We start from the raw sequence: 27,296 nt of genomic DNA, 5'->3' as shown, positions 1-27,296 counted from the left end.
TTGCTTAACTCCAAACATTTCTGTATTACCTAAAACACAGTTGAGTCTTTGTGTTGCATCCCTCCTCTCTAACCAAAATCTATCAAGCTCTTAATAATAAATCTTCATATGAAGAGCAACAAACAAACAAAGTGGTCCTGCAAACTCTGCAAATCACTGATGGATTGCCAGCGTGGAGTACTCCACCATCCCAGCACGCTCTGCGTCGCGGGCGTCTGCCTCTGTTTTGTGCACGTGCAGGTTTGCGTACACAACCTCGGGGATCTTTTGAGGTCTGAAGTCCACTGTTGTGTAGATCGTGCCACTCATTTCCTACAAGAGGCAAACTGTGTCAAGGTACCACGTGTGGAGGAAGTTTGAAGCGTAATAATGTCTCCCCATCAGCATGACCGTGAGTCAGAGACAGACAGTTATGTTCCCTCTTCTGCACCTACCGGGGCCTCTTGTTTCACTGGCTCACACACAGTTTCTCCATATATGTCTACAACACAGGAATAAAATCAACATCACATTGGTTCTCAATCCTTAACAAGGAACATTATATTACCACCAGTGTTCAATCTTTAGCATCATCAGTTCTTGGAAACTGCTTACCCGACTGTTGACATCTTGCTTTGCTTCTGCAGAAAACAATGGCAATCCCTGAAGTGATGGAAATCACAATGGTCATGGACACGAGGACAGCCAGTGGGAGAGTAAAACTCCAGGGAGATCTAGAGAGAGACAGGAAGACCAGAGATTTAGATGGCTCTTTACGCTTCTTTTTCTTCACCCTGCAAAGATAACAACTTTACCAGCCGAGCAACGCAAACAAGCATCTGAGGAGTGAAAACACCTGCTACTGTCACCGTGGTCCTGAGCTGAGATGGGCCCGGTGGACTCCGGCAGTGCTGTGGAGGTTTTTGGGGTTTTGATGGTTGTTGTCAGTGGAGACTGAGTCTGGGGGGAATGATCTGAAGCTTCTGCAAAAGCAAAATCATACATTCAGACGTCTGAGTTTACTGCTACATTTAAACTATTTGTCCTGCACACACTCACAAAAGCAAAAAACATAAACTGTCAGTAACCATATATCACAAGTAAGATTTTTTCTGTAAATGCTTCTCTTGAACCGAATTACAATGAAGAACACCATGAGAAAAACTCACCAGAAACCTCGACATAATAGTCTGCATAGATTTGGTTTGGGCCTCCCAGAATAGCACACCTGTAATAACCTGCATCGCTAAGCTGCACATTTGATATTTGAAACTCAATCCATCCATTTCTCTCTTCTTTTGTAACCCTTCCACTCAGTGAGTCGTACGTATACCCTGCACTGTCCAACACCTTGTAGCATCCTCCAGGATACAGCTTGCAGCAGAACTTGATGTAGCTGTTGTACAACGGGGGAAAGGAGAGTCTCAGCAAAATGTGTTGAAGCTCCTCGATTCTCTGCTGCCCTTTTAGATGAGGGATATCTGGAAAACAAAGATTTCTTGTTAATGGCTTTCACAAGCTCAGGAGAAAAGAAAATTGCAACGGCATACCGAGTAAAAGAATGAAGACAAATGAAAACTTCATCTTTGGAGTAATCTTCACAGAGTGTCAGCACTTTGTCAACTGCTTACATGCTTGTTGGAGGAGTAGAGGCACTTCCCGAGACGGGAGAAGAGGAAATAGTTTGCTCATCAGCTGGATGACATAAAAAGACATGTCCCTGTGTGAAGAAAAGGGAAATTTTGATTCACTTATTGAGCAAGCTAATTCTGGTATAGCAATGCTTTCAAAATGGTTCCTTGCAAATAAGTTGTCGTTAAATGTTAACAAATCTAATTTTATTTTTTGGTGGTATTACAATCAATCAGGTTTCATCCACCAAATTTCTAGGTGTCTTTGTGGATGAGAATTTGTCCTGGAAAGAGCATATACATTCTGTAACTAACAAAATCTCTAGATCCCTTGGTATCATCAGAAGAATCAGAGGTTTGGTCCATCAGGCTTGTCTCGTTACTCTTTATTATAGTTTAATTTATCCTTATCTCATTTATGGCAACATTGTTTGGGCAAGTACATATTCATCAAATTTACACAAATTACTCATTACTCAAAAGAAGTTTGTAAGAATAGCTACTTCTGCCTCCTATTTGGCCCCATCTGCCCCTTTGTTTAAAAAATTTAATTTATTATCCATCTATGATATTAACATACTCCAATCATGTGCTTTCATTTACAAATGCACTTATCTTGCAAATATGCTTCCAAGTACTTTCAAAGATTTTTTTAAGACCAATTCACAAATTCATAACTATAATACCAGACAATTTGAGGATCTCCATTCTTCATTCAGTCGTACCAATAGCAGTCAGTTCTCCATCAAAGACAGAGGTTCCTCACTCTGGAACTCTCATATACTTATTGCTAAATCTTCACTGTCTATTAGTAATTTTAAACAGAGATTGAAGACCAGCCTTATGGATCAAGCGTCTAGAAGTGCTTCCACTTAATGGGGACTCACTTCTGCACGTGCACATACACACGCACACACACACACATACAAACACACATGTGCATGCTCACACGCAAGCACACACACTCATTCAACCGAGAAATTGTTTGTTTGTAAATATCCATCTTTTTGGAACGCTGTTTTTTGTTTTTTGTTCTTGCTATTATTACAATATAATGTATTTTCTTGGTGAGAACTTTGAATAAGCCCATTTAGGGCTTCCTTTCTCACCTGCACATATTTTCATGCTTTTATGTTCATTTCAACTTTTGTACCGTTCTTATGTTGTGCAAATAAACAAATCAAAAATCAAATCAAAAGAAAGGATATATAGTCTTCTCCTCTACAGTATCATTTCTGTTTTGATCTCTGACATTACATGGTGCATTTTCAGTTGTGTCCCTCATGTGCAGATGAAAGATGATCCTTCAAATCTTTAATGCTATAATGTACTTTGTTAACATTCTCATGGGAGATAAATAAAGTGAAGCAAGAAGATCTAATATTTGTTTATTTATAACCTCAAAAGGGCGTTGTCCAACATCCTCTAGGCTTGACAATGAGGGAAAGCTAAAGAAATGGTGAAGACACTAAACTCGCCGTGTAGGACTCCACAGCTTGTGACTTGGTTTCCATGGTTTCACACAGAACAGGAACAAAACAAGATGCAGAGAGGAGTCATCAGATGATACAGAGCAGTCTGAGGGGTAAACAAGAACTGATCAGACACAAAGTGTATATTTCCAGATATGACATGATGAAATCTTCATTTTTATTCATTTTTCTGTTGTGTTTTTTGTTGTGAAACAGTATTTTGCTCTGACATCATCAGCCCTCCAGGGATGCTCTGCTCGTAGTTCATGTTGCTGACCCTTTCCCACCTTCTGAGTGGAGAGGCATTTTTTTTTAACTCAAATGTCATTGCCTCTGTTCAGCTTTTTTGGTTGTACTGATTCTTTTTAAATCAATACTTCTTAGTTTTATCATTGTGTATGTTGTCTTAGTGCTATTTTATGTTTGTTTTTTTTCCTTGTAGGGGTTGTTACAACAGAGCAATGTTTTTGGCATGCATCTTTATGTCTGGTGCCCTTCATGACGCAGGCTTCCTCTCTTATCCAGCCTCGGGACCGGCAATATTAGTGACAATAAGGGCAATGTGGGGTCGAGTGTCTTACCCAGGGGACACTTTGGCAAAATGATTACAAGTGGACTGAAAATGTTTATGGAGACATTGACGAACATTCCCGTGTATACACAAAGTGATTTATTTGGTGTCAGCTTCGGACTTATAATATACTTTGTAGTCACTAAATGAAAACATATCCTCCATAATGATACAGACAACAAATGCAAAAGGTATGTACATAAATAGTTACTAAACTTGCAGAATTCTAACAACATATGTAAATTATTACAGATTTTAAAAAAAAACAAAAAAAACCTCCCTTTAATTTCCATTATTCTCCAGAACTAAAAGTATTCAATGTTTTCTAAAACATGGTATAAACCTTTGTATTTTCTTTGATAACACTGACTTTCAAGTTGAAGCAGCTGAGGCACATAAACGCAGTCCCAATAATTGCAGAAAAGACAAACCTTGTTCACTCTGACTCTTTAATGCATAGTCCTACAAATAAGTTAGAAGCAAGAGTTGAAGTTATCTGAATGTATAAAAAGCCGCTGATCTTGAGCAATGCAGCTGCCACAAGCGTTTGATAGTGCGGAGGAGATAAAGCTTTAGATCACAGCCGCTCACTGCATGAATGGATAAATAAGATGAGGTCACTGTTCTATCAGGTCATGGTAGTTTCTGTTTTTTCTGTCCTGCAGCATTTGCACTCCTACTCATTGGTGAAAGTAATGACGTCATAGTGGATGCCCTGTTGCTGCAGATGCTCCAGCTGTTCAGGTGTAGCTTCAGTGTAGACCGTCTGGGTCTGCACCATGGCTGCGTCTGCTACGGCTGCAGGAAAAACAGAAGATTTATCAGTCTGATTGTTTTGTCTTGGTGCTGCAGAGACTATTCCTGCGTGTAATGGTGGTTTCAGCTTTATCATAAATCATAAATAGCCACTAAAAAGGGCAAGACAGGTGGACAGTTCGTTAAATGTAGACCATCTAGGGTCAATGTGTCACTTGTAAGAGCAAACTTGTTAATGAAATATGTGATCCATGTTAAGAACGGAGCTGACCTGTGACAGCAGAGTGGGCAGCAGCGTCCAACTCTTCAGGGTCCACTACTTGTTGCTCTGAACTCACGGGCAAGTACTGGATCTGACCGTCATGACTTACAGCAATCTGTACACATAAAGGATAAATAACAGTCATGCTTTGATAAAAGAAGAAAAAAAAAACTTTGTTACTTTAAAAAGCTATTTAGTTTAGCTAGAGAATAGTTTAAGATCATTAAAATCCATCTCACCTGTTGCTCATGCTCATACTGGATTATCTGTCCATCTGGCATCTAAAAAGATAGTTTAAGTGCAACAGACAATCTCATTTTCAAATGATGCATCTTTTTATCAATAAAAGGTGTATTCCTATTTTTTTTAAAACAACATACTGACCTGTATGTGGTTACCATCAGCTACTACTAAATACTCCTGAGGGATTATGTGCTGAACTCCATCCTGTGAGATGATGTACTGGACCTGAACCAAGAAATGTGTAAATACTGTAAGGTAAGAGCTTACAAAAATAATACAGACTCAGCTGCAGAGGTAGGGTTTAAAATCTTGTCTTGAGTCTCATTTATCCCAATATACCACAATGAAAGCAAAATATGTTCCATCAAATACACATTATCTTGATGGCATTTACAAAACTTAAACATATTCATTTCATCATCTCCTTTTTTTAAACTTGTTTATTTTACTTGTAATACCTTTTCAGACTAGTTTATCTTACGTGCATTTAAACACTACAATTATAACATAAAAGGCTCCTACCTCATGAACCTGATTATCTCCTGACATCAGCTGCTGAACAGTCTGCCCATCTATGGTGGTTATCTGCTGGATGTAGGTACCTTCCTCCTGATAATGGACACAATGCATTACATTTTTATTTTTTTTTAGGAAATACTATGTGGTTTATTACTAAATGCAAATATAAGCTATTTGCAGAATAAATGACCACTATATTGTATTTAGTATGAGTGTTGTTACCTGGTCTGATAGCGCCTGGTCTTGAGCTACAATAATGTGATCTTGTCCCAGGGCCTGCAACCGCTCTGGAGTGATCACCCCCTGATGAGCCTGTAGGGCTGTTGCACATGCACACATACTTTAATGTTGATGTTTGTAGTTTTGTGCAACACTGAATGTAGCAAGCCAGGTTTGAACCTTGATATGTGCAATCATTCATTATCAGTTCATCAATTTTTTCAGATCAAACTCATCTGCAGGTATGATGTTGTGCAGACTTGTGTTTGTTCCTTACACTGCAGCGTGGCTAGAGCCTCCTCATCACTGTGAACGATGATCGTTTGCTGAGATGTGCCGCGGCTTTTGCGTGCCGGATGCTCCTGATTGTGGAGACGCTCCATGTGAAACTTCAGATGACCATTACGGTTAAATCTAAGATAGTGAACACACACACACAAAAAAAAAAACGCTAATGGAAGCTGTTTAATACCTCTCATGTCTAAATATCACAGATGTGTTATGCTCCAACCTCTGTCCACAAAGTTTGCAACCAAAGGGTTTCTCGTTGGTATGGGTCATCATGTGCCTGCGCAGGTCTTTCTTGTTCTTTGAGGCAAAGCTGCAGCTTGAGCACTTATGAGGTCGCAGGTAGGAATGCAGCTCCGTGTGAGTCTGCAGAGAGAAAAGAGTCAGACAGACTGAAACCCCTTAAAATAACATCCTCTTAATAGCCAATTTGTCTCATACTAACAGAAATTGTATCTAGAGGAGAATCTTTCAGCAGTCAGTGGAAGCAAAAACAGAAAAAAACAACTCATTTTTGAAAATGCTGTGCAGAAACCCACCTTGACCTCCGGCCAGGAGGTGGAGGTGAAATCGCAGTCAGGACACTTGAAAGTGTGGGGATCCAAGTGCGACCTCTTGTGGTTCTCCATGTCAGAGCGTCCGTGGAAAGACTCCATGCAGATTCGACAGGAAAACCTCTTGGTGCTGAGGCTGGGAGAGCTCACTGCAGACGGAGAGGCTGGGGCTTCACTACTCAGCTGACAGAAGACGAGAAGCACAGTCAGACACAGGAATATCTATACATACAAAAAATAAGTGTTAGGTGATCATTACCTCCACTTGTTGAAGTACACCATCAGCAAGTTCTGAAGTAAGATAGTACTTGTCATTTTTTAGATTGTCTGACCCAGAGACTTCCAACGCCTGAGGAGAATTGCTCTCACCATTACTGCAAAAAAAGCCGTTTCATAAGATTAGTTGAGCTGCCAGTCTATATTTTCAGTGTGATGACATAATCCTAATCAGACAAAAATCAGAATGTTATGTCATGTTACCTATAACCAGAATTATGGATTTCTCCGGTCTGTTCCACCACGCTGAAGTCCCCGTCACCCTCATAGCCTTCAATGGCGATGTGATTGAGATCTCCTGCTTCAGAGGTGGCTGCCTCGTAGGCCTCTTGTAGCACCGTCTCACCATTCTCGGTCACATGGAAGGTCACGATTTTTTGAGGCTGGCCTGGTGCTGTGCTTATTGCGCTCACAGTCCCCTTCTCCATAGCTTTTCCATCTGAATTCAGCACTGCAACCTGTGGACCACAATCTGTTAACGTTCATATATATATATATATATATATATATATATTAAAAATATACATTTCCTACGTATAATACTGTAATGACTATAATGATGTATTCAATTGAACCTGTAAGGAGTTTCCAACTAGTTCCCGAGCATTGCTCATATTCAAGAGCAAGTCTAGAGCACTTTGAGCCGACAGATCACTGGATTCCCCTACAGAACACACAGAGACAATTAAAGTATTAGTCCAAAAGCTACATATTCCATCATAAATGTTAAAAATATAACTTCCAAAAAGCTCACCTTGTTCGTAGATGATAGTTGTATTTCCCAATGCATCCTGGGACACCGAGGCATTTTCCATACCTTGCATGGCTTGTAATGTTGCCGAATCCACAGTGACCTTATAAAAGATGGTGAAATATGGTTTTAGAATAAACAATGCCACAAAATACAACACATGATGAAGGTAAATCCCAAACAGGCCTACATTATATTAAAACAAACAAACCAAAAAGAACAAACTCACAATGGTGTTTGGCAAATCCTGTGAGTCGTCTTGTTGGTGCTTGACGTCCTCTATCTGCTGCAGGGAGAAGAAGGGTCTCCGCCGTCTCCTCACAGGCTCCTCGGGGTGAGCTACAGACCACTCCTCAAAAGCCTCAGGATGGCGACACTGCACATGGAGACGCAGGTTCTTCCTGTGCTTGGTCATGAAGTGACACATATCACAGGAGAAAGGCTTCTCCCCTGTAGAGAGTCATAACTCTGTGTGACTACGTGTCATCCAAAGGTGAGCATAGAGGCACACTCTGCTTTCATGAACCGTGAAACCTTTCCTCACACACTGACCTGTGTGTTTGATAGCCAGGTGGGAGACCAGAAACTCCTCTTTTGAAGTGGAATATTTACAGTAGTCACACTTGAAGGGCCTGTCGTTGGTGTGAGACAACTGATGGTTCAGCAGGAGCTTCTTGTTTTCACAGGAGTAGTCACAAAACTCGCACTTAAACCTGACAAATGCAAAAAATGTATTTAGTATGACAACATTTGAAAAAGTAGAGACTATTGGATGACAAGGAAAAGTTTTAAGTACTAACTTGTCTCCAAGAGACTGAATGTGTGTCAGCAGGTGCATTTTGAAGGTGTACCGCTTCTTAAAGGATTTACCACACTGTCAAAACAGAAACACGTGATATTTAACCACTGTTAACTGGAATGGCTCTTGGGTTATATAATGGGTTGGTTTTTTTTCAGACCTTATCACACATGTGGGGTTTCTCTGAACTGTGGGTTTTCATGTGCTGGGTCAGTCTCTTCTGCATGGGGTAGACCCTGCCACACACCGGGCAGGGGAACTCTGACATCCTTGGTGCCTGAAAGAATTGAAAAGAAGTCTCAGTGTTAACTAATTACACTAAGTGACTCTAAAGACAGAAGTATTCAGCCACAACAGAAACTGGCTGCACCAGAATTCAAGACAAACACCGATGAGCTACATTATTAAATGTACTGACAAGTAACGTGAATAATAACGACTTCTTGTGTGAGCTCAGAAATAATATGGACGTCAAAGTACTGCGACAGCACCAATTCATCCATGAATTATTGCAGGTGAAGCCCATCTCATGAATAAAACAGCATAAAGGGCGCCAGCCAGCACCCCAAAGCCATAACAAACATTCTTCCAGCACAAACATTGACAGGGTGAGGGCTAGGATGTGTTGACATGAAGCTGGGCTAAGGCTTGGGTTCAGTTCATGATGGAGCTTGTTCTGGGGGGGGCGCACTGGGGAGATGGGGAAGGAGGAGGAACCACATCTCCATAGTTTGTTGTTTTGTTTCAACCAACAGATGATAGTTTGATGGACCAGGCACACATTTAGAAAGATGTAGGGTCTGAAAAAGATCCATAGGCCTCCCCATCCAAGGGGCAACACCAACAGCTGCTTATTAAACTGCCTCTGAATACAGTTAGGTAATGAGAACAAAGGACGAGGTTGCGTAGTCGGAGTGAAACAAACAAGTCAAAGGGAGACTGAGTTGTGCAGAAGCGTAAATTGAACTTTTACTGTAGTCTGTTGGCAAAACAGCAAATACATCTAATTAGCAAAGGAACGATTTGAGTGTCTTCTGTTCAATTTTGGAAGAAAAGTCTGAATCTTTAAGTGTCGATGCCAAAAACCGATTCCAACAGCCATTAATCCTCAGCTGCAGCCATCTACACCATTTACATCCAGATTACGTCTGCGCTTTGTCGTCATCGTTTTAAACCTGCCCAGAACCTGTCTACATAGACAGACTGATGTGACAGGCTCCCCTAGTCTTTCGGGCATATTTAATGAGCTCCAACGGATGGTAGATAGACCTACCTGCTAGCAGTACATCTAGATTTATCTAGATATCCCACACTTTGTTTTTAAGGCACATACATTGGCTTCACAGTTGACCCTTTCATGAATATGTCCTTTTTTATTTTTTACCTTTGGTCTGCAGCAATAGGTGTTCATGTTGTGGCGGAGGGATGTTGTGTACTATTATTCTTCATAGTTAATGAGCATAATATTAAGTACCTCAAATATGGCCAAAATGAAAATCTTACCAATTCAGTCTTTCTTTTCCTGTAAGGTAGAAAGAAAGCAGTAAGTTAAATGATCTCAAAACCTATGAAACATTTTCACTATGCATGTTACATGAGTTACTTACTTCTCTTTGTTGTGGACTGCTGAGTGTCGAATTACATCTTTCCTGTAAACACTTGAGTAATCGCACTCTTCACATTTGAAAGGCTTTGTACCCTCATGATTGAACATGTGCTCCTGCAAAGTAAATAATTAAATACCCCAATGATTTAAAGGACACTTTAGATAAATGTACATACGTATGACCTGAGCTCGTCCTGAATGCTGCGTCTAGTTTTATTTGTGCTGACCTTGAGTGAAGACCAGCGCTTGCAGCGATAGTTGCACTGCAGACACTTGAACAACTCGGGATCGCTGCCTTCATGAGAGTCGACATGGAAGCGCAGGTCCTCTTGAGTGAGGAAGCGGGAACCACAGATCCAGCAGTTGTGAGGCCGCAGGAGAGGTTTGAGGGATTTATAGTACCGACTGAAAGACGGTGAAGAAAACAAGTTAATTATTGTTTCAAGAAAACATTTTAATAAATTCCAATCACAACAAGATTTAAATCATTTGAGACTTGCCTTCTGTTTATATATTTCTTATATTTCTTGCGTAAGAAGCGCTTGGAAGGTCTGCCACGTTTCCTTGGTAAGAACTCCTCGTCCTGCATGGAGTTGGACGAAGGGTCTTTGTTCTCAGAGTCCGACTGGCTTATTGATGCCTCAGCTTTGACTCCATTGGTTTCCATGACTGGAACGCTGCCTAAACCAGAGGAGCTTGCCTCTCTCGATGGACTAGCCTCTACATTATCCACTGGCTGCTTCTCAACGCTTTCTGCCTCTGTAAGACACATTTGTTGCAGTTTCAGTAGCAGTAGGTAATGAAGAAGAAGAAGAATGAGAAGGAAGATGAATAATGATCAATAACAAAGAAGAACAAAGTTCCAGCAAGTTAAAGTTCAAAACTTGGGTTTTTATTTTACACCATGAAACCAAGAACTCACCCTTGCTGTTGTAGCCCTCATCTGAAGCGCAGTACTTCCTTGGACGGCCAACCTTTCGCCGTGGGCGCCCTTGCGAGGAGGAGGAGGAGGAGATGGGAGTGGAGGGCTTCTTCATGACAGCAGGAGCTCTTCCTTTGCTGTCCTCATCTGCTGGGTTGTAGTCACTGTCCTCTAGAGATAAACAGATGACCAATGTGAGGGGAAAAAATAAAATTCTGTGATTAGAGGAATGACCAGACCAGATTTATTGGAATACTTAATTTTTTTTACCCCCCGCACTAACCAGCAGGATCATCGATAGCACCAGCATCTACCAAATCATCCTCTTCTTCTTCTCCTTGTCGGGGTTTAGCAGCATTTACCTCAGCTGCCTGTCTCTTTTCCACCTCCTCCCTCTCTGCCTTCTGACGGGCTAATGTCTCACTCTTGGGAGGCCGTCCACGTTTTCGTTTCTTTGGAGTTTCCCCTTTACAAAAAAAAAAAAAAGAAAAGAAATTACCATGACTACCAAGTTACGAATTCAGCCCGGTTTTGCATGGTTGTAACAGTTAAGCAGAAACCCTACCTGCAGGTTTGAAGTGTTTGTCTCTCATGTGGTTGATGAGTGTGTCCTTGGAGGCGCTCTTGTACGGACACATCTTACACCTGAACTGGTGTACGATCACGACCTCCATCATCTCCTCTAACTCAGCCAGGTTTGGCGGCTGGTCCCCAGAGCCCTCTGCCACATTTAATACTTCTCCTTCCCTGGACGATCTGGTGTCGTCCTGGGAGCCCTGGGGCTCCTCTGGGCTCGGGGAGCTCTGTTGTGCCAGGTCGGGTTCTGTGTTGGAAGCATATGTGCCGCTGCTGCTGATGTAGAGCCCGGCCTGACTCTCACTGCACTCCATGGCCTCGGGGAGTCCACCTGAACCAGCTGTGTCTGCCAACAGCTGGTCGGATGAGGAGCTGTCATCGGCATAAACCGATGCCTCGGGGCCATTGCTGTTCTCCATGTAATAGGAGTGCTGGGGCTGCTGTTGTGAGTGCTGCGGCTGATCTGGATCCTGGTTCTGCTCATCATCTTCATCATCTTTTACTTGGTACCGAGAACAACCGGGCTGCTCAGAATCTGCAGCTGCAATGCACTCCCCACCATAATCAGCCACGTACTGGCGACTTGTCTGCGTCCGGTGGTCAGCGCTACTGTCAATGTAACTGCGGGAATGATGTGCCTGCTCTCCCTCGTCCACCGCGCACTCAAGATACCCAGTGCTGCATTCCACCACATAGTGACTATGACTGGTGGGATTTGAGTCAGCGCCACTGCACTCCACGTATCCCAGCATGTCCTGGTCACTGTTGTTCCCACTGTAGTCAGGAAAGCCTGACTGGGAGCGAGTCTGGTCAGGTTCCTCACCTGAACACTCCACATAGGAAGATGAAGACTCCTCTGTCTGGTCCGGGCCATCTGCACTGCAGTCCATGTACTGGGAGGGGTGGGAGTGTTGGGGCTGGTCAGGCTGACTGCTGCTGTCCTCTGGGTAACCCGAGTGTCCAGGCTGATCATCAGGCTGGTCCGGTTCAAGACTCCTCCGCAGGTCTCCTTGCTCCAAACAGGTGGACGTGGGACCTTCGTTGAGAGCTTCTATGGTTACACGGTTGGACAAGACAGAAGATGACATCTGGGCTACCATAGGAGCACCTGCACCAGGCATATAGACATATAGATAAATAGCACACATCTAATGTAAATGGTTGGAAATAGTTCTTCTGTCAGTCTCAGTACATTTTAAAAGCAAAAGTAAATATTAACTTGTTAGTAGGGCTGTTCGATTTTGCCCAAAAATAAAATCTCGATTTTTTTCTCTCAAAATCCGATTTTCGATTACGATTATTTTGTGAATTGACAAAAGGCAAAGAAATGATTTCAAATATGCTGTTTTTTTATTGAACATTTGCCCCATTGGGCTTTAAGTGCAAACTTTGCTCTTATTAAACCAAAAATGAATGAATAAAGTGCAAAACTCTGTAAAATAAGTTGAAAAAAAGTTTTAAAAAATATAATAAAATATAAAGTTTTATCTCTGAAAAAAAAAAATCAAGGAACACGAGCCGGTCTACCCGGTGGCCGATGTTCCAACGCCCCCTCCTACACTAAAGAGCCTCTCCCATGGGGCACTTGTCGCAGGTATCAAGAGGTATTTCCATCAATCATTAATATGGTATCAATCATTAATATGTGTGCAGACAAGGTATAAAAAAAAAACAAAAAAAAAAAAACAAAAAAAAAAAAAAACGTTTTAACATCGTTCTAATTACATAATCGCGATTACGATTTAAAATCGATTAATCGAACAGCCCTACTTGTTAGATGACTAAAATATGGTTGATTGCATACACTCAAAAGTTCAATGTTTGAAATGAACTCAAGGATTAATAAGTTATCAATAACAGCAAACTTACCATCATCCGGCCCCTGTAGAATCAAATACTGGGTAGTTTCTGCACCTCCATCCTCCGCACTCGTCACTGCAATGCAACCTTAATATAAAAAGGTAGCACACAGATTCACATAATTTACACTATTTTCAACATAGATATAAAAAAAAAACCATCTCAAAGCGTCCTAGTGCACTAGGATATGACATTAAAAAAAGAAATCATTAGGAATACCATTCATGATATCGGGGCCAATGGTGGATTCGATGATCTTATCAATGGCAGATCCCAGATCTGAAGAAGTAGAGGCAGTGGAGTCAGAAACCATCATGGCTCCTTCAGACACGGCACTGGAGTGGACCAGCACTTGAGCCGATTCAGACACCAGCACCGACTGAGTCACGGTGGAGACACTGGACACGCTGGTGGACTGAGCCACAGAGGAGGAGTCCGGGAGATGGACGGATGAAACTCTGACATCTGTACTAGAGCTGGTTTCTGGGATGAACACCTATGCACAGGGAGGAAAGCAACATTAGTTTAATGGTGCAAGAACTTTATGGGTTTATCCTACAGAGGTTTAAAAACAAAAAAAAATTACCACAACTCCCTCTGAGCTCTGTCCAACATGACAGTCCGACTCTGGAGCCTGAACATGAGAGGCAGCAGCATCACTGCTGTCTGCAGACATGGCCTCTGATGACTCCATGCCCATTCCGCTTTCAGACGGCTCCTCCATCCCTGAAGGGCCTGCATCACTGCTGCTCTCCACCTCATTCTCCTCCGAATCCATAGCTATTCATAAAACCGAGACAGAAAGTCAGGATCAGAACTGACGTTGTTAAATTGTGCCTGAAAACGCCTGAAACATTACTTGAATTTCACAATGTTAAGAGAATCACAGCTCAGTCCTGCTTTTTGCCACAGGAGGACAGTGTACATGAATTGAGTTGTTTTACAGATATAGATGAACTCTGAACTAGACCTTAAAGTTATTGATTGGCCATATATTCATCAGTGTTTCTCTAAATAAATGTTTTTGTGTATTTAGGTTAAAATTCAATTGCCTCTATTAAATGTAACGTCTCCTTTCTACAGCCTGTATATTGCTTTAAGACATACTGGACACATTCTGGATGTTTATCTTGTCACAAAAATAATAATTAAATAAATACATCAAAACAACTATGGATAGGACTATAGATATTACACATCTGGAGATCTACACGGTCAATTGGGCACATACTATGTAAATTAAGCTGAGATGTATTCAGGGTTAAAGCTATTCAAGGCCATGAAGGTGCACAGCAAAAAAGATGTATACAAAATCTCACATGGAGACAGAGGGAGGCTTGCCCAGGGGTGATGCATTCCTGGCTTTTCATCCTTCATAATGGCCGTGCCTGCAGCATTACGAACCACCTTTAGAGGTGGAGGAAGCCCAGACTAAATTTAAATCGGTCTTATCGGTGCTTTTGATACTCCTGCCATTGGTTATTAAAAAAAATTTAATTTTCAAATAATTTATCATTTTCATTGCCATTGTATCTACATTCTCATTATTCTCGACCTTATTAAAAATCGCCAATGATCTTAAGTGCAACCTGGACTCGCAAAATATTTTATACCTGGTACTACTGGATCTAAGTCCAGTTTTAGATACACTAGAGTCGACCATCCAATCCTTATAAATAGACTTAGACACTATGGTTGGCCTCTCTGAAACCGTTCTTAACTGGTTCAAATCCTACCTAGATAGAGGCTTTCTGGCAAATATGAAACATGCTTCTCAGGGATCAATAACATCAAATTTTGTGTGCCCCAAGGCTCAATGCTGGGCCTAATCCTTTTTAATCTATACGCTTCCACTTAGGGATGTCATTAAGAGACATGGCATTCATTTTCACAACAATGCTGATGACTCAACTGTACGTTGCCATGTCTCCTGAAGACACACGGCCTATCTATGACAGTTTTAACTGTATTTTAGATATTAAGTCATGGATGGTAGAAAACTTCATGCAACTCAACCAGGGCAAAGCCAAAGTTTTAATTATTGGTCCCATGGCTAAGAGAGAGAAACATTTGTGAAAATGACATGCACTGTATTTAAAGCCATCTGATCAAGTAAAGAGCCCACACATCATTCTTGCTTATTTTTTTTGTAAAAACCTGTTTTTCAAAAAAAACAACAGGTTTTTATCATCTTAAGAGTATAGCCAGAGTCCGCTCGTTCCTCTCTCGGGCCAAAATCGAGATGCTGATGCATGCTTTTATCTCCAGTCGCATTGTTTACTGTAATGCCCTGCTTTCTGGTCTTCTAAAAAAAAAGGAAACAATATTTCACACCTTCAGCTTCTTCAGAACTCAGCTGCCTGTGTGTTGACAAACACCAGAAAGTGGGCTCACACTACAGTGGTTTAAAATCACCCTGTGGCTCCCTGTGTCTCCCAGGATCGATTTTAAGGTACTTATTATGGTTTGTAAGTCTTAATGGTCTTGTGCCTTCTTATCTTATTGATTGGCTTTCACCTTATGAACCATTGCGGACCCTCAGGTCCTCCGGCACCGGCCTTCTTAAAATTCCCATTGTTAACATATAAGAACCCATGGTGAGGCTGCTTTCCAATACTGCGCCCCACTTATACGGAACAGCCTGCTGGAAAACCTGAGGGCAACAGAGAATCTTAATACTTTTTTCTCTTCTGTGCATGTTTGCAGGCCAGAGCTTCAGGAGCTGCATGATGCCCCGCAGTCCCTCCCTCTGACCACGTCAGTGTCTGCTGTCTAAATCTGTTTATCCCTGTAGTGCACCAGCTAACCATTGTGTCTGCGTTTCTCCTTTCTCTGTTCTTCATTCTCTCCTTTCCTGCTCTGCCCAGCTGGCCGTCCGCAGGAGGGCCCTTCCTTATGAGCCAGGTCCTGCTCAAGGTTTCTTGAAAGGCCATGAAAGGCCACCATTTTCAATGGCATTGTTACATTGTTTATGTAATTATTGCTCGGGGGTCATGTTCTGGGTCTCTGTAAAGCACCTAGAGGCAACTTGTCTTGTAACAGATGCTATATAAATAAAACTCAATTTAATTAACATTCTTAAAAGCAGGCTCAAGACCTAGTTTTTTTAATCTAGCTTTTAAAGGGATTGTGACATGAAAAACACATTTTTCTAGATTTTTTGTGTTTTGTTGGGTGTCTTGACATCAATTACACCCAAAAAACAACGAACTTTTAACATTCAGTGTATTTTGTGCTTTCTGGGATTTTCCGCATAACTGTGCAAAAACGGCGCACCTGGTTTGGTGGCGGATCGTTACGTAACGATCCGCTAAATCACCGCCCCCTCCACCCAGCTCCCTGTCTCCTCTCCTCTCCAGCGCACCATAAAGGCTGATTTATGGTTCCGCGTTACACCGACGCAGAGCCTACGGCGTAGGGTTACGCGGAGACGCGCACCGTACGCTGAACCCTACGGCGTAGGCTCTGCGTCGATTTAACGCGGAACCATAAATGAGGCTTAACACGCCTCTTTTGTTCTAATCACCGGAGGAAAACTGCTAAGAAGACCCGCGGCCACTGACTGGACTTAAGATAAGGGGACAGTGCTGCTTGCATGCCTTTATTTTTATGATTGTTTGCTGTGGTTCGCCCTCCTGCTTTTCCGTGCATGCTTCGCCTGTCGCTCCGACGCCGCTGTGAGCGTATGGCTGGAGGAGGAGGAGGTTTGGAGGAGGAGCGGAGCAATGATTGACAGGAAAGGGGGGAAAGGGAGCATTTTTCACGGCGCAAAAAAACACTGTAATAAAAAGCCAGGAAAAGATTACTAGAGTGAAGTTTTTCTTGTTACACTCTTTTAGACACATTTGAGGGATGCTGGCCAAGACTTTTAATAGTGTTAAAAGCATGTTAAAAATGATGTCACAATACCTTTAACAAATATTTCTCTTTGTGTCAATCCTGTTTTAGATTTTCCAGCTTAGTATATTTTAGTATTATTTATTGCCAATCTTATTTATTTATTTACTCCTCTATTTATATTATGATTTTTTTAATCTATTATTTGTTTCTTTTTATTTGTACCAACCCAATTTCTTATTTTGATATTTTTCCATACTTTTTAAACTCAGTGTTTCCACATTGGGAGGGCTGTTGACTGCGGTTGATGGAGCGATGTCCTAAGCTCGGCTGTAGTTGGTCCATACATCTACCAAACAGAGTTGGTGTTTGGGACTCTATCCCACCCTTGGGTGGGTTGTGGCCCCCTATTATACAGTCTGGCCCCCAGATGCAGACGGGTCTCTGTGACAGTGTGATATTGTTCCCTCACTGGTTCTCTGTGCCCAGCAATGTTTTCCATGTTATAATTTATTTAAATCTTTGATTGTGTTTAAACATTGATAGGGATTATGGTTGGTGGAACGACGGGATTGATTTAATTTTTTTTTATTGTTCAGCACAGTTATTTTAGAAAAAGTGCGATATAAATGAAGTTTGATTTTATTTTATTATGTGTGGTAAGCACAGTGAAACCAACACTGAAGCCCTTAGTTAACAACATGTGATCTATTTTCTTTACTTATTTTATTCATCTCTGCTTGACCTCGCTGATCATGATCTCGTGATACTTCTGTGTTCCACCATATTATTTGATGGGACTGAGACATTGTTTTGTTTTTTCATTCAAACCATTATGAATCTAATGGAAAGGCAACAACTGCTCATTTATATATTAAAATTAAACTTGTATTTCCTCTTTTAATGGCTACCATCTTTCTCTGTCTATTTTTAAAAACACTTTTGTGATCTTTTGAACCATCTGTGAATATTATTTTAGATAATATTGAACAATGAACCAAAAGAATATGTTAGCAAACGTATTTCATTTCCTTTTGTATTTTTAAATCAGTGCTATTCATTTACTCTTTGATATATGCAGCAAATAAATTAATATCCTAATGATTTTTGGTTGGCAATTTCTCCTGTCAGATATCTGGAACAAACACTGTCAGCCAGCGGTGAACCTGCTCTATTGGAGGATTTTATTTTTTTGTTGTACTGGTTGGAGGTTCCGGCTATTGAGTCCAAAGTGTAAAAGGAATGGATTTTTCTTTCCTCCAAGTGCAATAAAAATACTTGGAGTGAAGTGTCAATAGAACATTTAGTACCACTTTAATAGCTGGATTTTTACTACTTTACCTACCCATCATTGCTATTAACACATCAACAATCCTTATTAACATTTATATTTATTTGTTAAATGTCTTGTACTGCAATGTTTTTTGTTTTATGCAGTCATTACCATTGCTGTGAACCAAATTCTGCATTGGGGACAATAACAGACCTGTACGGGAGAGTATGAAGGCCATTGAAGAAGAAGGAAGAAAAAAATACAATTCTGAGAAAAAAGTCTGAATTCTGCCTTTTTTAAGAGAATTGTATTTATTTTTTCTTCAGTGGCCAGTAGGTCTTAAATAAAATTCACTAAAAGATAAAATACAATAAAACAGTGTATTGCTTTATTTTAAAATATCAAGCTGGGACTGAGCAGTGACTATATTTACTTTCGAAGTGGAGGAAGAAGTGTTTTTAGGTATTTCTGTTCAGTTACCAACTTTTCCATTTTCTGTTACTTTTCTGTTACTTATTGTTTTTTCTAACAAGATTTAAAGATTTGGTGTGGGTTCATGAGACGCCTAGTAATCCTAAATACCGTACTTAAATGCTTGTATTTTGCTCCAGTGTACTTTTAAGATCAGTCTTCTCCCATATTGCTTTCCATGCAATCTTTAACCTTGAAGGTGACATACATACATACATACATACACTATATAAATATTGTACATACATACACATATATAGAGAATAAAATAAGCTTTGTTGGCCAAGTAGGAACATGCCAGACAGGGAATTTTTCTTTTTTTTTGTTGCTCAGTGAACCCAGATCTAAATAGTTACACACAGTAACAGACAAATGACTCGTATTAACATACAATGTAAAATTTAAAAGGTGCAGCAGTATGAGGTAGCCATGGTTATTGAAAGGTGCATTGTTACAGCATATGATTGTGACTATTATTATTATTGCACAGTGGTTGATTACTGAGACTAAGTGATGAGAGTTCATCAGAGCAACAGCTTGGGGGAAGATTATATAAATACATGGGTGCACACAAGTCGGTACTCGAGGGCCAGTCTACTGCACGTTTTAGATGTTTCCCTGCCTCAACACAACCGTGATAGTGATAGACAAGGCTGTGTCACAAACAGAGTTGTGTAGACCTTGATGACATGTTGATGACGACCAGTGATTAGAATCAGGTGTGTTGAAGACAGGGAAACATCTAAAACATGCAGTAGACTAGCCCTCGAGTCCCGGCTTGTGTGCACCCCTGTATGTGTGCACCCCTGTATGTATGCACGCACGCACACATACAGGACTATCAGAAAATTACAATATTGTGATTGAGTTCTTTATTTTCTGTAATGCAATTAAAAAAACAAAAATGTCATACATTCTGGTTTCATTACAAATCAACTGAAATATTGCAAGCCTTTTTTATTATTTTAATATTGCTGATTATGGTTTACAGCTTAAGATTAAGATTCCCAGAATATTCCAATTTTTTGAGATAGGATATTTGAGTTTTCCTAAGCTATAAGCCATGATCAGCAATATTAAAAGAATAAAAGGCTTGCAATATTTCAGTTGATTTGTAATCAATCCAGAATGTATGACATTTTTGTTTTTGTAATTGCATTACAGAAAATCACAATATTCTAATTTTCTTTATAATATTCTTTCTTTATATATATATATATATATATATATATATATATATATATATATATATATATATATATATATATATATATATATATATATATATATACATACACACACACACACACACACACACACATATAAATATATATACACACACACACACATATATATATATATATATATATATATATATATATATATATATATATATATATATACACACACATACATACACACACACACACACGTTGGTGTTTGCGTGAGCCGCAGCTCTGGCTTTAAACGCAGCTCGTCTGAGCAGCGACCATGGATCTATAATATTAACGGCAGCGACGAGCGTCGCAGAAACCTCTTCATGGCTGCCAGAACTAACGACTGCTTATACAACCACACTCTGTAGTAACGCAACACAATGCAGCTGTAAAACAACACACACTCATCCAAACACCAACAACAACATCCACGGATAGAGAGCAATAACCGTCGAGGACAAGATGAAGTTATTAAGGCTGATTCACGCTTCTGCGTCACACCGACGCAGAGCATACGGCGTAGGCTCTGCGTCGGTGTGACGCGGGAGCGTGAATGCGGCTGCCCGTGGTGCTGCCTGCGCCGGCATGGCCGCCCTCTTGTGTTTCCGCTCAGGCATCTGCGGGCTCTACTGGCCCGGGGACCTGAAGGGCCTGAGCGGCGGCAGACCGCCCCAACTCTCTCCCTGAAGAAAATTAAAACATTTTCCCTCGACGACGTTTGAATCTCCGCTCCTTTTTCTTACCGTCCGTACGCGAAGAGGAGGGTGTCGTTCGGCGTGGAGGCGGCGATCGGGACGCGGAATTGGCAGCCGATAATCGCTGGTTTCTTTCTAGTCGGGCGCCATGAGTCTCTCCTCGCTTCCTGCGCGGCGAGCCGGATCTTATTTATTGTTTTTGTTGAAAACAGTTGCTGAGCCTTTCCTCGTCGTAACCTCGACTTGTCTTGGGTGTTTTTGTTTCTGTTTTTTAATAAGGTGTTTCTTTAACAGCCGCGTTCTCTCTTTGGATGGTGTTATAAAATAAAATAGCCGGAAAACTTTATCAGTTTGTGGACTATTGTTTTTAGGGGAGGGCGGATTACACAGTATAGTGCGGAGTAATATGCATACATGAGCATAATGTTTGCGGACAAGGATTAGAAGAATATAAGGACATTTCTTTCTTTCAAACTAATGACTTTTTGTAACGCAGACATCGAAACCTTAGAGCATCTTTTTTTCTCTTGTAGCCTAACTAGGACCTTTTGGGACGCTTTCCAATACTGGATAACCTATAATAATCAAGCCATTCCCATTCTTACATTTGAAAGCATTACATTTGGTTTACAAGTGGAGGACAAAAATACACTTTGGAATCAATAATATAATTATATTGGCTAAATTTTTTATTCATAAATGTCGCTTTTTGAAAATGAATCAAATCTTTATTGAATATTTAAACGAAATAATTCAGTAGAAAAATATTTAAAATATTGCATGATTCAAAAAGCCCAGCATCTCCATAAGTATATTTGTACCTTAATTCCTGATTGATCACTTGCGTTTTTTTTGTTTTTTTTTATTGTTTATTCCTTTTCTTTCTTTTTCGCTCTGTATCTTCTTTGTTTTGTTTTACTCATTGGTCTCAGTGTTCTTTGATGCAAATGTTCTTCTGGAATGTATAATGTGCCTTGTTTTTTTGTAAAATCAAAAAATAAAGACGTTGGGAAAAGGACATTATTGGCTGAAGTCTTTACAAACATATGCATACTTTAGCGGATCTTCCCAGGTTTTTACTGAGGAATTACTAAAGTATAAATCCTCCCCATGGCTCTGACTGATCATCAACTTTCAGCTTTAAGGTATAAAGGTTGAGGACAATAAAATATGACTTGGTGCTCAGTCATGAAAGCTCAGATAAACAACAACATATCACAATATGTCATCGTTTGTTTGACAATCAGTAGACATGACCTTTTACATAAAAGTTATAGCACTTTGCTGACCTGGCACATACAGATGTGTGTTAAAACAATGCCAAGGAAGAAAGAAGTGATACATTATATACCGTAATAAAAGCAAATATTGCTTTCTATTAGTCTGACAAAGGCAAAAAATTAAGAGTCAATTAATCTGCAGTAAAACAGATTACTCATGAGTATGACACACTTGAGAAAGATAGTCTTTACAGGAGAAGAGTCACAGCAAGTTCAGCCAAGGTCAAATAATGCATTACTTTTTTATAATATGCCGTACATTTCTGTTTACAGTATTGTCCTGTCTGACGTCCCCTAATGTTTCTTTATTTTTTTAAGTGCATGTTTGGTTTAGTTATTTATTGTTTTACTCAACATATTTGCACTGAGGGGAGAACTTTGTGCCCAATTTCGTTGTGCTTGTGAACACTGTATGACAATGTGCAATGACAATAAAGACTCTTATCTTTTTTTTTAAATACTGAAAATGTAAGGCTTGTTTGAAAGGGATTACTGGAGAAAGCCTCAACTCTCTGATGACTGAATGCTGCTTCAATAAATAAGCGCATTAATAAGGAATGTGATATTGCTCATCTGAGGTTGTAACTGAGTCATTGTCAGATTCATTATTTTATGTCTTAATATGTAAACCATTAGCAGGGGGTATGAAATTATGGAGAGTGTGGACATGTAGAAAATCCTTCCTGTTAGTGGACAACAGATGTGGTGCAATTGCATGTACTCGCAGATTTATGTTATTTTATTCACAGGGAAATGTGGTCTTTTGATGTTGATACATTCCCTCGTGCAGCTTTCGCATGAATTCTCCCATTAATGAATAGATTAAGTTCAGTTTGACGCTTTCCATTGTGTTGATAAATGACAGAATGCTGATAGAAATAAATTGTTATCATGGAATGTTTATTGCATTGAAAGTTAAAACTTTAATACAAAATGAACAGTCTCATAAATAATTTCAGTGAAGGAGACGTGCATTGTCTTCCAGTGCAAGTATTTGGCTTTGAAACCATTTTCAGAAAAAACAAAACAAAAGAAAAACATAATCATACATAACAAATAAGCATGAGACACAAAAAATATTAACTTTAGATGTTGCTATAAATACTAACATAATACAATACTGTCAAGAGTCTGAGCCTGTCAGACATAGAAATTACTCTCCAAATCTGGAATCTGATCCAGACAGTATTTGTTTAGATTGTGGCTATGGGTCTCAGATTTTGGGCTGCCATAACCATCAGTTCACAGATTATCAGACTGAGGGCGGAGGAGTGCCAAAAAAGGCAATTTGCTTACCTGGACTGGGCTTTTGATTTAAATTTAGGCCAATGCCAATACGTGTTGTGATTTACAAACATCAGCAAAGTCCAGTTATTCACGTCCCAGCACACACATTATGCAACAGGCGCATTACACAAACACTGCATCACATTCTTCCATGGAACCTGCACAGAGAAAGAAGTGGGTGCTACAACTTTAAAGATGATCTCCGGCCCATCTATGCATAGAGCTCAGTAGTACGTTCCTGAGGCACATTTGAGGAGGTCGTATTTGACGTAGCCAACGCGGTCCACCTGCCGGCGGGAATTCATCCGCCAGTAGAACCGGTCTCTGCAGAAGTAGGTGTGACCTAAATTTGAAATATTGGATTAAAGCAAATGAATGCACATCAGGATCCTTAAAGGTTGTTTTGTAATTTTCGAATGTTGTTTATTGAGGTTGGTAGTATGTTTACTTACCGTTGTAATGGAATACATCATGAGCATCAGAAGGGACACCACCAAACACAGAATAAGTATATTTGGGGTAGCCTTTGTCTATTTTCTGGCCCTTTACATCCAACCTGTGTTGATCAGACACAGAAACAAATAAAAAAAAAAAACTGTCAATGACACTTGGATGCAAACTCTGTTTTTTTTTTGTTTTTGCAGGTTTACACAATTAAGATTTAAAAAATCCCCAACGTTAACTTGCCTCCAGAAGTTTTCTCCACTGAAAAGCAGCACCTTGCCTCTCCCTCTCTGCAGTGCTCCTTCCACCTTCTGAATGGTGTTGGGCAGACCAAGCTTCTCAATACTGCGTGGACCCACAGTGTTCTTGCCTGTATATACCCAGAATTTCGTCCCTATAGAGACAATATAATAAGGATCAGTACAGCTTTTGACAAATGTGTCAGTAGCGTGATGACACTGGTATGAGGTTTTTGTTACCTGAGAAGAAGTAAATTTTCTTGGTGAGAATGTCCTCAAAGGCTGAGTCAATCACAGCTGGTAGAGCGGGCCACTTCTGTGAGATAGAGAACGGTCCCTTGGCCGCCGAATCCCTTCTACCCTTCTTCCAGTAATGTCTGTTGGTCAATGTGCAAAATTGAGTCATCAGAACATGTGTATTTCTTGGACGGAGAAGAAGAGCATTGAATAGAGTTATATATTTGCTCACCCGTCTTTGAAGAAATATAGATCTCCTTCAATCGTAGTGATCGTGTCAAATTTAATCATCTTGCATGCATCTTTGCTCGGATCCACGGGAGTTGGGGAGGTGGTGATGGGGTCATCAGTGGGTTCAGGCTCATCTGTGGGGTCAGTCTCATCAGTGTCTGGGTAGGCAGTAGTAGTAGGAGTGTTGGGTTGAGGTGGGGTAGGGTCAGGGCCTGTTTTACTTCCTGGACAAAAAGAAAAAAAAATGAAGATAGACAGTGTTAGTTGTGGGAAAAATCTAAAATGTCTTATATAGAATCAAGCATGGTAAAACATTGTGACATGACCTCACCATAGAGATACTGAATGCCTTCAATGTCATCTTTGTGCAGGGAAAAGTCTTCCACGTAGCTGTACATGGGGAACATAAGAGCATCTCTAATGCTGGAGTGATCCAAGCCCAGGGCATGTCCAAACTCATGAGCTGCCACCAGGAACAGACTATAACCTGAGACACACACAGTAAAATATCATCAATGAATTATGAAGATGAATGCACATCTATTATTCTATCCTGCTGCTGTAACTCCTCTGTCTCAAATCTGTGTTACTAACCCTGGTCAGGACAGAAGCCCCATTTCTTGTCTTCATCATAGTCGTCAGTGGTACTGCACCACAACTTGCCATCTCCTCTCCCCTCACTTGTACATGAATTATACTCCTGTCCCAAGAACGTAAAGGGGAAGTGGCAGGGCTCTCCCTGAGAATTTCCTCCAATTACAGCTGTGTCTAGACAAACAAAGACATAACAGTAACAGTTAAACAAGGTAACAAGTGGCAGCACTTGGCAGGGTCCATGCCGTGTGCTTCCTGTACTTACCACGACTGGGGCAGAATCCATATTTCTTGTCCTTGTCGAAGTTGTCTGTGGTGGCACACCAGCGGTACCCATCATTCCGGCCCTCTGCGGTACAGCTGTCATACTCTTTGTCCATAAAGACGAAGGGGAAGGTGCACTTAGCTCCATCTGCGTTTCCTCCGAATGTGTAGAGAACTGTCAGAAAGGCGAAGATGGGTGAGTGGAAAAAAGTTGAAATTTTTGTCTCATAAACTAATGAACAAATACAGGGCAATTCTGACTCCTGTATGCATATAAATTACAAAGCTTACGTTCACTTGGGCAGAAACCATATTTCTTGTCATTATCGTAGTCAGCTGTGGTCGCACACCATGGCAGGTTGTCTTCGCGGCCCTCGGTGGTGCAGGTGGTGTAGGATTTTCCATCAAAAGTGAAGGGAAAGTGACACAAGGCACCCTCTGCATTCCCGTAGCTGGTCTTCACAACTGATGTAGAGAAGATTGTACACTGAATACAGTCTCTGAGGTGAACACTAGATGGAGTAAACAGTACATGGTTGGATGATTACCTGGCCCCTTTCCCAGAGTCCAGTACTCGTCATCATCAAAGTGGGCATCTCCCTGCAGACCTTCACCCGGAGGGTAGGCGTGAGCCAGGAGGCCATCCTTACCATCAAATGGGTATGGGTCTCCATGATCTAAACCACACAATGGGTTAAACATTATTTTTTGAATTTTGTACTGGGTTTATGGATTTATCTTAAACAAAAGCAAGCTCATACCAAGGGTTCCAAATGAAATCATTATGTCAGCAGTGTCTTGAAAGAGGCGAGTAAAAGTCAGAGGCGTCACATCACTCCACACCTTGAAGGCTCTAGCAAAGGCGTCATCAATCAAAGAGCTCTCCAAGTCGGGAGAATAGTTAATGATCCTGTAAGGACAGCAGTATGGCATATAATCAACATTCCCAGAGAAATTATTTGCTGGTATCTTCCCATCAGAGAGCTCAAACCCCTCTTTAGAGGGTTTCCATTCTTTCCAAATTAAATGCTTTTCACTGTAATTGAATCCATCTACGTTTCCACTCACCTGTAAGTAACTTCATGATGGTCCCATTTCAGGTCCCCGTCAAAGGTCTTGTAGTTGGCAACATCAGGAACACCGCAACGAGGCCGTTTCATGGCATCCAGTGTGGACCTGTCCAGCTGTCCTGTCTCCTCCAGCCCCAGATGCTTCTGCATCCTGGTCAAAGCCTTGGAGATGGACCTCATAGCTTGGAAATCACTGCGGTACCTGATGTCCTCGTCCTTGTCCATGTCTAAGTCCGTCTCCAAGTACCCAAACTTCTTCAGATAATTCTGGAGACGACACATAACAAAAGCACATCAGAGCCAGCACTGCGATGCTGATAAAAGAGATAAAGCTCTTTGGAAAAGTATTCTGTTGAAGTTTTTTCATAGAATAAGTTATTTTTGTGTGAAACCCACCCATGGCTTCAATTTAGAAAATAAATATTTTAATTAACACTGATACGGATCTCTGTTCAGGTAATTAGTCCCATGCACAGCGTGATTGGAGCCGGTTTTGGGAGTTTTAGTCACTCATGAAAAAATGAACCATCTGTTACTCACTTGTGCCAGCTCCGAATCGGTCATGTTTTTAATGATGTCTCCTGGAAAGCTGACAAAGACAGACTTGACAGACTTGACAGACTTGAGGGGAATGCTCCATCCATCCTGAATGCATATCCCAAAAAATAAACACACAACTAAAGTGTGGCATCTCATGGTGAGATGAGCTGCAAATGTAAATTTATGCAGAAATGAGAGTTTGTTTGCAGTTAGCAAATGCTCAGTTAGAGAAAAAAAGAGAAAAAAAAAAGTTTCTCTGAAGATCAGCAATGCGTCTCCCTTGGTGTTGGCTTTGTCCTTTGTTTTGAGTGGCAGCTCCTGTTGTTGTCTGTG

General features: G+C 40.7%; 1 protein-coding gene across 1 annotated transcript; it reads right to left on the bottom strand.

The window, feature by feature from the left end:
* Positions 1-85: 85 nt before the first annotated feature.
* Positions 86-27,296, bottom strand: LOC133456378 (uncharacterized). The gene is made up of 46 exons (XM_061734857.1): positions 26,964-27,296; positions 26,422-26,690; positions 26,115-26,263; positions 25,902-26,030; positions 25,645-25,818; positions 25,355-25,528; positions 25,090-25,263; positions 24,827-24,982; positions 24,497-24,719; positions 24,268-24,404; positions 24,032-24,182; positions 23,797-23,900; positions 23,579-23,687; positions 20,826-20,962; positions 13,871-14,064; positions 13,504-13,780; positions 13,294-13,371; positions 11,414-12,532; positions 11,132-11,314; positions 10,849-11,019; positions 10,427-10,685; positions 10,154-10,331; positions 9,928-10,040; positions 9,824-9,842; positions 8,481-8,597; positions 8,322-8,395; positions 8,074-8,234; positions 7,751-7,971; positions 7,525-7,624; positions 7,346-7,434; positions 6,975-7,228; positions 6,754-6,868; positions 6,480-6,677; positions 6,164-6,306; positions 5,930-6,066; positions 5,656-5,753; positions 5,437-5,523; positions 5,056-5,139; positions 4,911-4,952; positions 4,681-4,786; positions 4,332-4,451; positions 1,149-1,460; positions 836-962; positions 595-713; positions 435-481; positions 86-312 (listed from the first exon to the last, which is right to left on the bottom strand). Exons 1-46 carry the CDS (start codon positions 27,117-27,119, stop codon positions 154-156), a joined length of 7,743 nt encoding a protein of 2,580 aa, XP_061590841.1. The 5' UTR covers positions 27,120-27,296; the 3' UTR covers positions 86-153.

This window comes from Cololabis saira, chromosome 12 (genome assembly GCF_033807715.1).
Source record: "Cololabis saira isolate AMF1-May2022 chromosome 12, fColSai1.1, whole genome shotgun sequence".
Lineage (NCBI taxonomy): Eukaryota > Metazoa > Chordata > Actinopteri > Beloniformes > Belonidae > Cololabis > Cololabis saira.
The sequence above is the reverse complement of the archived record's forward strand: the minus strand, read 5'-3'. Positions and strand labels throughout refer to the sequence as shown.